General features: G+C 36.6%; 2 protein-coding genes across 6 annotated transcripts in view; one reads left to right on the top strand and one right to left on the bottom strand.

The window, feature by feature from the left end:
* LOC5564301 (RING-box protein 2) overlaps positions 1-12,628 on the top strand; it is a 168,104-nt gene that overhangs the window by 31,378 nt on the left and 124,098 nt on the right. The gene's annotated exons all lie outside the window — the stretch shown is intronic.
* LOC5565788 (facilitated trehalose transporter Tret1) overlaps positions 1-12,628 on the bottom strand; it is a 32,049-nt gene that overhangs the window by 14,148 nt on the left and 5,273 nt on the right. For all 5 annotated transcript variants that reach the window (XM_021842671.1, XM_021842669.1, XM_021842673.1 and 2 more), the window contains exons 2-3: positions 321-554; positions 73-198 (exon numbers count right to left, since the gene is read on the bottom strand). In XM_021842671.1, coding sequence (XP_021698363.1) covers positions 73-198; positions 321-407 — 213 coding nt within the window. In that variant the 5' untranslated portion in view covers positions 408-554. The remainder of the gene's footprint in view (positions 1-72; positions 199-320; positions 555-12,628) is intronic.

The raw sequence follows: 12,628 nt of genomic DNA, 5'->3' as shown, positions 1-12,628 counted from the left end.
CTTTAACGTGAATTTCACACCTGGCTTACTCGCATCTTGATGTCACACACTAAAACGTAGAATGCTACTCACCGACTGATCCGTTACTTCGAACGACGTAATGTTGCGATCCTTCATAGACACCAGCGCCGGCGAGGTGTAAGCTGACGAGAATCCTACAACCATGGAACCAAGCGATACTGATAGTGCTGCCAATACCTTTACACAAAAAGAAAACAGAAAACTTCCGGTTAACAATTTGTTTTTGAGCATTTTGAGCACCACCATTCATTACGAACTAAACTTATCTCGATGAATTAAATCATAAGAAAAATATAAACCTGCGAAAATGTGCACTTGGCAACCGGTTCTTCCGCTGGAACGGTAAAGGACACGTGGGTGTCCGCACGCATCAATAGCTTCACCATCTTGTGGGCTGAGCGCTACACAGGCCACGGGATGCTCTTGCCAGGATTCAACTCCTTGTCTACTCTCTTCCTCTCTGTTTCCTTTTATCCCTTCCTCTGTCTCTCACTCTCTACCTATGGGCTCCGTTCAGTCACGGAGTTCAAAAGCTGCAAAGAGTTATTGCAAATTGTCAAACTCTGTTCTCGGCTTCGATCCGTAGCGCTCTACGATCGCGAAAACTTTCTGGAGTCTGACTGAGATGTGTTTGTCGGATCCAATGCTCCAGAAGAAGTGGGAACCCGCGTAAGCCCGTGTTCTCTGTTCAAGATCATTCAAACTGTTATCAGCGCGTGACCGACCGTAAACCAACAACTGAGGTTGTTCAAACTTTGATAGACGGTTTTATACAGGTCCACCGTGTGGCCAACGAAACGCTGATCGATGATCGGCCACTACTGCTCCGGAACGGTGACCGCATATTGAATATGGTTGTACTGTTTTGGAAGAAGAATGGAATACACGCGACACACGCAGCACGACCGTATCTTATGAGTTATGAGGCTGACCGTTCAGCATAAGGCTAGTAGTGTGCTCGCGATTGTCCAGAAGAAGCGGCACTACTGTGCGTGCGATGTGCGTTGTAACTCGTTGTGCGTCCATTAGCTCCGGAAATTTGGCGAGAGGACAATTAAATACAGTACTTGTCGAAATTTAAGACAAAAAGATTGGTGTTTGGAAACGCGTTTCTGTGGAATTATGTGTTAAAATTTATAAAATATCAGGTTTCTCATCGGTTTAGAGATTAAACTTCCTGATATTTTAATTGCAACGTTGAAATGCCAGCTCTTTTCAGAAATAACAAATCAAAAGTTCTAAAGCACCATAATAAAGAAAGTACCGTAAAACGGGGTATCTTTGATAATGCGGGTAACTTTGATAGTGCGTAACCCACCACATACTAAACGAAATATCATAATTTCTGTTAATCAGTTAAGCAAAACGAATGCAAAACTAAAGAATATTGGTATGACACTCCATGTAAGAGCGGTTTTCATTTGAATCAAGAAAATTTGAGGCTTTTTATACGAATATTAAAAATTGACACAATTTTCGCATTTTCGAAACGCTTACAAACAATCTGTTCTACAATCACTATTTGATGTAGTTTTGAATAGTTGGCCACTTATTTTTGATAGCCTAGTTATCATAGAGAAAACCTACTTTCGATCATATGAAAAATTATATATCCATTCAGAATAAATCTTTTGGCAATCTATCGACTGCAATCGATAGCTAGGATGCCAGTACTTGTTTTAAAAATATAAATTATAATTCTTTGAAACAGCAAGCATAAATAGCGGAATTTGGGGCAAGTGTGCCACCTTAAGCAAATTGATTTCTAACTTTGTCTAAAGCTTATAAAATCCACCAATTTAGCCTCATGATGTTAGTTTCACATCTTTTCATAACCACTATGCCATTTAAAAAGAAAATTATTTCAAAAAGTATTAGTTTTGGAGCTTCTCAAACATTATCCAAAATAACCTATTTTTCGACCCTATGGGGCAAGTGTGCCACCCATATGGGGCAAGACGGCCACCGAATGAACATCGCATGTAATTCTACTTGTAATGAAATTTTCTTTATTTCATATTAATATTACTTACAAAGCAGACGCTAATCGATAGTTTAAAAAATAATTTTAAGTTTACCGTAATAAGGGGATGCTTTATAACAAGGTTCAAAACATGCGCAACTCCCTATTACTCAATTCGAATAACTAAAATGGTTATTTTTGTATCCATTTAATACAATGTATGTATTATCTTAATATTTCGGCGAATATGTATAATATTAAACTAGATCAGCACTGAATAACGGTAAAATATTGATGAAGTTATGTAAAACGGTACTTAATAAGCTGAAAAACATGTTATTATTAAATATTTTGAGAAAAAATCACTTTAGGGGCAAAAATGTCAGTTATTCCCCTACTATACTTCAGAAACTACTATTGGTGCCTCATTTTGGTTTATTATTACGATTATGTTGATGACGTTTACATTTTTATAAATTTCACTCCAACAGTTTTTGCTTACCAAATAGGTGGCACACTTGCCCCAATAAGTATACATTTCAACCAAACTGGATTTCGTATGTAAAACTAAATAATTTTTTCGTTCAAATGCCACAATAACTTACACATTTGAATAGTTTCACGATGTACAGAACGTTAGAAAAGTCTGGTAATAATTTACTTTCCACCATGCTATTTTAAAACAACGAAATCTTATAAAAATTCACTCAAATTTGGTTGTCTTTGCACAAGTCGATGTAAATACGTGAAAAATAGAGCAATTTTCGTCATATTTTGATCATTGTATTGTGAACTATAAGGGAACATATTGTTAAGCTCAAAGAGAAAATAAATATTATAGGTTTTATAAAAAACCAGGGGTGGCACACTTGCCCCTATGGCACACTTGCCCCAAAGTCCGCTATTCAAGTTTTCTTCGAAAAAACTATCAAAGTTACCCCGTTTTACGGTAGTGGTAAAATGAACACCTTAACGTTCTCGCTCCGTCATCGTAATCATCGTCATCATCGAAACTTAAAAAGCAGTTTTTCTGTTCAAAACTGAAAATTATTCGATGAGAATGTGTTCACTGTGTTGCGGTTGGAGAATTGAGTACTGTGAACACATTTTCCAGTATTTTTTTTTGATTTTGAAGGAAAAAACTGCTTTTGAAAATTCCGAAATTGATGACGGATCCTGCCCCCTTAAGGATTTCATCTTGATTGTAATTAAAAGAACACAATATTGTGCTTTGCAAGATAAATCCACGTAATGCGATTATCTGAAAATGTCGATGTACCGTCGCAGTGATAATAAAAATCACCAAAAATACAGATTTAGCAAATTTGGAATATTCGTGTCCTGGAAGAACGAACAAATTCAAGCCTACTTGAGTTTTGACGTTGCGTTTGAATTGCGCGCATATCTTCTGCGCGTTACCACCGTCGCTGGATGTGGATTTAAAATGAGCGCCGCAATAAATTTATATGATTTTATCGCACTGCTTAAAAAAAGTTGTTTGAAGCAGCGACACGAATTCAGGCTAACAAATTTAAACTTTTTTTTTCGTCAACGAAAACTGGCAAAATGTTGACCAATCAGAGGTCAGCGGTTTCTTAACCACTTAATAAAAACATCATTCAGCGGCCATTTTTCTGTGGTTACCATGATTGGTAAACAGTTATGTACAAAGACAAAAACGATTAGAATAAAAATAAAGTGTCTTTATTGACGTATGCATGAAATTAATGTATCTAAAATCGATGAATATGATTTATATACATTTATGTGTTTTTAAATTATGATGTGAGTGTTTGAATTTAGAAATTCCTTTGTCTGTCATTACCGATTTTATTAACTCAATACAAATTGTATGCACAAAAAAGTTTCAAAAAAAAAAATCGAAACGCTATTTGTTTTTAGATTTAGATTGGAGTGAATTTCTTGATAAATCGCTATAAAAAGATGAGTGTTCGAAATATAAGTCAAATTCCAAAACGGCACAAAACTGCACAATATTTTTTTTTAATAGTCACAATTACGAGTGTTTTGAAGCCATTTAAAACTTGCTTCTGGTAATCAGAACCGCACCCATGATATAAACCAAAAGAGTAAATTACATATTAGTGTAAGGAATCAACGATAAAAATCTGAGAGGAAGGTCCCCACAAAAAATGTAGGCCCATGGCCCCCACAATTGTTAATCCAACTTTGACGACAATCATATTTTAAATAAAATCGATTCAAACTTGTTTAAATAATTTTTACATGATTTTGTCTCGATTTTACCTCGATATTATCAGAGAATTGGATCATTGGCAATAAGTGGATATATTTTTTATTATTATTATTTTCATCTTCATTATTGTTTTTTAAAGACACGGACACCGTCTTCAGCCATTTAGCTGAACAGACTGTAACGCTAGACAAAGGACGAGCATGCTCCAGTGGCACAGCCGAGAAACATCCCTGACGAAAATGGCTGAAGCGGGAATCGAAACTACACCCCATGACACGATGCGCTTAAAAACCTGACGACACTAACCGGCCACGAGGTCCACAAGTATTTTTATTGGTAGTTTCAGTTCAGTTATGAGCATATACACTATATTATATGTTCTAAATTGCGTGATTAAAATTCACAAAAACTTATTTTCTCTCTGCATTCAGCTAGGTGTTCATTTTAATAACCACTTCCACCACATAAGGACTGTGACGCACTTATTTGGCAAAATTCAAACAACGATAACTTTAAAACCAATGCATCTATACACTTCAGGTTCGATTCATTTAATAAGTAATAGTCAAGTGTGTAAATAAAGCCCTTTTTAACTTTGATTATGCGTTACAAAAGATCAAAAAGAGCAATAAAAACATATTTCGTCAAATTGTTAATGGTAATGATAATTTTATTTTAAACCGACATTTTCAAATTATTGTAATAAACGATTCCTTACAGATTTGATCCTTTAACATTTTGGTGGAAAAAAAGGTTCTTTTGGCAATTGCCTAGTTCACAGTCCTTAATTTGTAAACTAGACCATGAATCCAACAAATGCCTTACAATGGTTGCAAGGTTTCAATTCAATTTGGCATGAACACTATGGTGGCCCCCTAAATTTGTTATTTTGGAGCCCTAGAAGCTACTGTAAAAACTTGAACTTGAAATATGTAAACACTAGAGGGGTGTATAGCTCAGTAAAGCTATGAAATGTTTTACCGAAATGTTTCATCACGCAGTACGATATAAATTTTAAAGCACTACAACATATTACTTAAATGTAGACCACTACAACAGCTATTCAGCAGAATGTTGTAGGAAGTGGAACTTTCGTTCTGGATTTTCAAATTTTTTGAACACCATGAGAGCGATTTCACAGGCATTAGTACCATGTACATGTCGATGTCTGCTAACGTTAACAAAATTATAACCATTTTCTATAACCACTAGCAGAGCAATTTAAATTTAAGTTAAGTGTAGGGGGAATTGTGTTATAATTTTTGTTATTTTAACTATTAAGCAACCAAATTTATAACATATTTTGTTAGAAAAAAGCACTATCTGAGTCACAAAACATCGTCCTTCTAAATACTCTCTCGTGCTGGATTGACCGAATCTCTTCGTGCGTACTAATTCTAACTCTTCGGTTGATTTGAATTGGCAGCGTTGGTTGCGGCCTGGGTCCCTCCCACACTAAACTGGGCTTCAAGCGAACGATTACAATGGTAGCAAGGGAAAGGGGATGGGGCAGTTGTTGTACGCACAATGTAATATGATGTCATGTGATGTGTCTCCATAGTAATCGATTTGACTCTCCCGCGGATGATGATATCCGCGGAATATCGAGAGCAGTATGCTTAGTTGAAGCAATACAGTATCATCATTACCACTATGGTTCACTAGAGTGATGACTGGCAGTCAATCGATTTGAACTGTATCGAACGCAAATCGTGCATAGATCTCTGCAATTGAATTCGAATGAGTGCACTGACAAATGGTCGAAGTGTTTTCCGATTGGACGGGATAACAGGAATTACTGTTGAAGTTAAGAACATGTATTTGGAGTGAAAGTCTCTTACTTAAAAAGCTTTCGAACCATTATGACGTTTATAACACTTGTACAGAATTGAGCAAAAAATGCTAAAACGGAACCTTGTCCCACTCGAACCACCGCTTTACTCTTTAGTGACAGTTTTAACAGTTAACATAATGTATTCAAACTTACAGTTCAGAGGTATGTTAATAATATCAACTGGAACTGTGAATCCTCTTATAACATCTAATCTTCCAAATTTTTAAATCTTATAGACCAAACTTGAAATGATAGAATTGCTAATTACAATCTAACATAGATTCAGGAAAAGACTGATTTATTATGAAAATCAGACACATTGTCAAGAGATTGACTTTCTACAACTCCATAGACACTAATTCACACAGTATTTTGCATCGTTATCGGTAATATTCCAGGACGTCAGTACTCTCTGTCGATAATGCATCATTATACGATGGACAGTAATGGTGAGCTGTTGATTTTCTTCACTTGGCTGTTTTCTATCAAAACAACCTATCTTCAAATAAGTGCGGAGCAGCTTTATAGCTTCACAGCTCTAACAAAGAAAAACCGATATATTTTTGAAAGTTTTACAAAACCGTTTCGTCATCGAATCTGGATTCGCAGACGGTAGTGGGTACCCTACCCTACATCGACATCTACTGAATGTTATTTTCACTAAAGTTCGATCATGCTGCTCTTTTTACCTCATAGAGAATTTTGGTCATATCAGCAGATATCCGATGTCATGCAAAATACTGCTGTACATTCCCGCCTAGTGCAAGAGCTTGGTTTCCACATATTCACAAGTTAACTAGTCTCTGTGTCCTTTGCCGGAGGAAATACCATCATGCTATCTGAAACGGAATCACAACTGTCTAAAAGCACCGATCACCCAATAGTTGAATACCTCATAGCACTCGGGAATCTTAATCCACATTTTGTACCGCTATCAAGATCAAGTCTGCGTATGGCTACCAACTGTCCGGCGAAATGAGAACAGTCCTCTCATCCTTTTCACCAATTGCGATAGTAAATCACACCATGCATATATAGAGTATACCGATTGCCTTCTTTTTTTTTTCTTTTCGCTAAGCACAGATTGATTCACACAGACTATGGGCAAAAGTCGGAAAACTTTCCACTATCTTCTTGGTGGCAGTAGTGCTGCTGGTTGCCTTCTTTTCGCGTAATTTGGACGGACTTGTAAAATTCACTGCACCCTAGCCATCACCTTACTCTAGCTCAATTTAGAAACCCGAAAATCTCGGCCACAAAGTCCCATGACACGCACCATTCCAACTGTTGCCATATGTGGACAAGTGGGCCAACTTTTTGGCGATGGCTGGTTTCGTTTGAAATTTCCACTTTTCTTCCGATATTTTTCCAACACTTCACCGTGCGGCAGCAAACGGTCACAATCAGAGTCGCCAGTCGCAAATGCCCGACAGGTGCTCGGATGTCCCCAGAGGACCGGATCTGCACTTCCGAGCACGAATCACGAACAGCACACCCGGCGAATTGCACTTGGCCCGAAACCAGCCAATCTGAGGCTGCCAAAACTTCCAAAAAACGGCAACTCGGAAAGGGGATGGGATTCCTTGTCTGGTCAGCATGTAAAGGACACACAATCACGTCGTTCGCGAGCCAAAGGACAATTGAGCGCGAGAGGATACGCCACCAAGTGGACAGGCTCTGTGTTTCAATCGTCGTCATTATGCGATTTCAATTCGAATCTCGGTTCGCGTCAGCTGAGTGATTTGTGGATGGTAATGTCTCACTTTCTCCATGTCGTGGGATCTGCGGAACGGTTGAACCACTGCCTGGAGAAACCACATAAGTCCTGGTGGAGAATTGGCTGTAATGAACCCTTCTTTGGGCAAATTATCCTATGAATCAAAGCAATACTAAAAAGAAGGTCCAAGATTAAGTAGAGATTAGTCAATCACATGTGCCTGATTCCATTGACAATGTGTAGGAGTACAATCCTTCCGGACGCAACTGGCAATGACGCAGGAAGAGCATTATCGTGTGCTAACACACGGTGTGTCTGAAACCGTTATTAACCGAAAATAAATTACCATCAATTCTGCACCAATAACTAGAAAAAAAAATTGAAAATGTTTCATCGATGGATATGAAAGGAATAATGAAAATGGTTTAATTTCAATTGATTTTATAATGTTTAAAAAATCCCATATGGGATATTTAACAGGTTAACATTAAGTATTCGAAGTATGTAATATAACTTTCTTTTGAACTTGAATTTGAAAACATATCGTCGGAGAAATCACAAGTGACAATAGTAGTAATCTCGCTAAAATTATAATCTCGTCCTAAAAGCCATTGGTAATCAAATGTGTAGCTTCTTGTTACAGATCAAACGAATGAATTTACATGTTTAACAATGCTACGACGAAGAGAAGATCCTCCGCTATCTACAAGCGGTGATTGTTTTTATCTTTACTCATTCATTTTCTTAGAATCAAGGAGCTACACACTCGCTTACCAATTGACTTCAGCGCCACGTTAGTCAAACCGATTTATGTCGATGCAACCGTTCGATCGACTGTCTACACTACACGGAAAAAACGAACTATAAAAAAAAATAAGTTCTTTTAACTCAAATTTGAGTAAATTGCATTTAGTTTTTACCCACGGTTGGTCCGTAGAATAAGTCAACTTTGGGTTCGTTTGAGTTTACCTAAATTTAAGTTGTTTCAACTTCGAAAGCTAAAGCTGGGTATAATTTTTTTGGCTCTGAGTTGATTTTTTCAGTGTTTTAAAACGAAAACTACTAACTGAGAGCTATATGCCAGTTAATCCAAATTTGGGTTATCCCATGGAGGAGCCGAATTGAGTCAAAAGAAGTCAAAGTTAGGTTGATTTGTGGCTCCGTGTATATTTTTTCGGATGTTTTGAATGATATCGGCAAGTCTAGTGGATATGTGATTGTTTTTTTCTTTGGAATTCTGTGTTTGTGGATGGGAATATTTCTACGATTTTGGGGCAATAATTGTAATAAGGAAGAGCAGAACTTTCAAAATTCAAGTACCTGAAGAAATGGATATTGATGAGGAATTCCAATTGCAATTCGCACGGAGTATTCCGGCTCTGAAGCTCTTAAATTATGTGAAGTCTATGTCGGAAATTATTCTAAACATTTCTTCAAACTTTTATTCCAAATCCTTTTGTGGTTTCCTCTAGTTATTCTATTTTGGAAATTTTCCAGGAATCCGTGGGTTATACTAGGGATTCAACCAGATATCCTTCCTGGGATTCTAAAGGCAGTTAAACAATAATTTCTCTAGAAATGTATCCAAAGATTCAACCAAAAATATCTACGAGGGAAATCCTTCAAAAAAATTAGTCACTTCAGGTGGCATTCTTCCAGAGATTCCAAGATCAATCCAAAAAAAAATCCTCAATTGATTTCTTCAGTACTTCTCTAGGGCTCACTGCAAGGCTGCCTCTTTGCTTCAAACAATTTCTATGATTTTTATGAAATGAGTGGAAGCTTCCGCCACACATTTCTATTTACTTAAAATTATTCAAGCTGCGGAAGCTCATTCTCTACCCACAATTCAAAAGTTTTGAACTTCTAAGGCTGGATAACGCTGAAGAATCATACAGAATGATTTATTCTATATGCTCTATTCTGAACGATACTCAGTGCCTTTAGCGCCCGTAATATAAATCAAAACGATGCATAATTGAGGAAACTTACCGGGAAAGTCGGAAAACCAAAATAATCGGCATTGTCACTTTGTGATAGTGTTACATAGCATTGAACAGCCTACTGCCTCGTAATACAACGAGTATCAAAATACAAAATGTGATTTTAAGAAATCTGATAAACACATGGTCGGCGTTAAGTCAGAGTGGACCAAGTACAAAACTTGGGAAAATTGGATTATTCTGCCATTAGATGCAAAATAACGTTATCTCCATTTCACTTTGATCCGATTTGATGAATGTTGAAAACCGGGAGAAATATGTAACAAATTTACTCTGGATGATCAATAAAAATCAATAAAAGTATGCAGTCAGAGTGGACCAAGTGCTTTTTACCATAACAGCGAAAACGATCGATGCGCTGAGAAAGTCTAGAAAATGCAAGACATTTCAAGTTATTTTCCAGATTTTTCAACATGGAATGATTCTTCTTCCCATCTATCAATAGAAACTCATAAACATGTCATAATTCGATGGATCTTATTTTGATATCTGGCCATTTACCGTATTTGAGTAGGTGATCAGAAATTGAAACAATTTCTGTGCAGACAGAGTGGACCAAGTGTCAAAAAGCAACAAACTGATTGATTATTGCTTTTTTGAGTCGATTTCAGAGTTCGATAGAAGTTTATGGTAATTCTATGGTGTATGTATGGACTGTCCTAGAACCCGCTTATTGGACCAGTATATTTTGGTCGGTACTCAAGATTTTCACTTGGTCCACTCTGACTGAACGCATATTTGAATATTTCTGGTCTTCAACGCCCTGACCCTTTAAAACCTTAATTTCCAAGGTATCGTAATGCCACTGATTTTGAGATTGAAGATATGGATTATTGAAGAATTTACGATACTGGTGTCGAAGGGTCTTGATAATATGTTCATCTTAAAGATATGCACCCAGTTTGACCACGCAAGCATTAAATGATTGTTCTTTTTCTTGAAATTGTTCAGTCAGAGTGGACCAAGTGCACATAGTCCATCAAAAAATCGTTCTATCAGAGTTTCGGATTGTGATTTTTCATGTTTATCACTTCACATTATGTTGTTTGAAAGTAACACAAGGATGGGTGGAAATATTGAACCAAAATTTTACTGAGATAAAAAAATACAAAGCGTTAGACTTTGAGCCCGTTTTTCTCAAAATATGAAAAATGTCACTTGGTCCACTCTGACTTAACGCCGACCACATGTACTACTGATGTGTTTATCAGATTTCTTAAAACTAAAAATACTCTTCGAAAAAGGTCAACATTTTCAAATAACAGAGGTTTGGTTTTGCAATGATGAAATATTATCAATTTTTTAGAAAATGTGCTCAAATGCTATATGTTTTGAACGCCAAGTGCCAATCTGACATTTGACTTTTGTAGAACTAATCCATTGAATTCACATGGGCATATATAAACCCTAAAATGTTCTTGGCATAAAACACACAAACCACTGCACATTGTGATTTCTTCAACGAAATTCCTTCATATTTACAAAGAAAATGTTACAATATCAATCAATATATCCTGAATGTTTAATCTGAATCTTATAATTATTTGGTTTGTTTTGTAATAGTAAATGATGTCGCATGGAAATTTATTTTCTAATTTGAAAATATCCCTTTAATATAGCTCAAAGTATTCCAATCAATATTACTTTCATTTCCTTCGATGACACATTTTCAAATTTACGGAAGGGATGCTAGGATATCATACTTTTTGAGTGATGGGTGCATAGTTAATGATCAATAATTTTCGGTTATAACGGTTTCAGACACTCTGTCAACACCCTTCTGTGAAACGATGCTCATGATGCGTCTGCTGCCAACGAAATCTTTCGGAGTGGATGTCTCCATATGATAAGTATCACCGCAAATTGATTCAAAGTGACAATCGGCTCCAATCGACGGCAACCACCGGCGGTGACGATGCCAAGATCGAGTCACCCTATCAATCAATTACTGATGTGATGACAAGGATCTTGGCGCGTGCTGTATTCAAACGCGTGGACGTTGATTGTGGCAGCGATGATGATGGGGGCACTTGTGTGAAAGTGAGCTGAATGTTCAATTAACATTGACTCATTCAAATGGACCGTTTTGGATCTGGGGGCTTGTTCGTTTAGTGAGTTTTACGGACGAGCCCCCCATTCACTTTCAAATGACGATAAATTTGGTAATTTGCACTCATTGGTGGTGTGTTAGCGTTTCACGGATTCTAAATTGGTGCCGATTAAGATCAAATGATTCGACCCGATTTGTGACAAAGTTTGAGAACGAATGACGTCAACGATTTCTTTCCAGAGAGTTGACTCTAGATAAGGGAATGGTCCTTGATATGGGACGAATAAGATATGTTAATCTACTAATTAGTTATTAAGGAAACCTGAAGTAGAATGGTTAAGCACATCAAACATGCAAAACAAAACTGCTAGGAAAATCATCGGAATTCGCAATATTCTCAAACAAATATGCATTAAAATCATGCATTAGTTGTAGGTTGCAAAGATAAAATTGTTTGGCGAATTTCAAAACATTTCTAAAAAACATTTCATGTCGATTCCCAGAAGCAAAACATTATTTTGGAAAGCATACCTGGAAGAATAACTGAAAAACTATATTTGGAAAGATAGACAAATTCAAGATTACGAACTCGTTGCTACCATGTATCTAGAAAAAAAATTTATTCAATGCGAACAGAATAACGTTTACTCACTAATAAATGTATGTGAGCCTAACAACAAACTAAGTTTTGACGAAATATGAAGAGAAGTCATCTAAAAACAGTATTTTAAAGCTTGAAAACAGTAGAATATTTTAATGAACTTTAACCGAATAAAAAGCCACTTACAACCTGAGAGAGACTCGCAAAGAAAAAAAATATCA

Source organism: Aedes aegypti, chromosome 2 (assembly GCF_002204515.2).
Source record: "Aedes aegypti strain LVP_AGWG chromosome 2, AaegL5.0 Primary Assembly, whole genome shotgun sequence".
Lineage (NCBI taxonomy): Eukaryota > Metazoa > Arthropoda > Insecta > Diptera > Culicidae > Aedes > Aedes aegypti.
The sequence above is the reverse complement of the archived record's forward strand: the minus strand, read 5'-3'. Positions and strand labels throughout refer to the sequence as shown.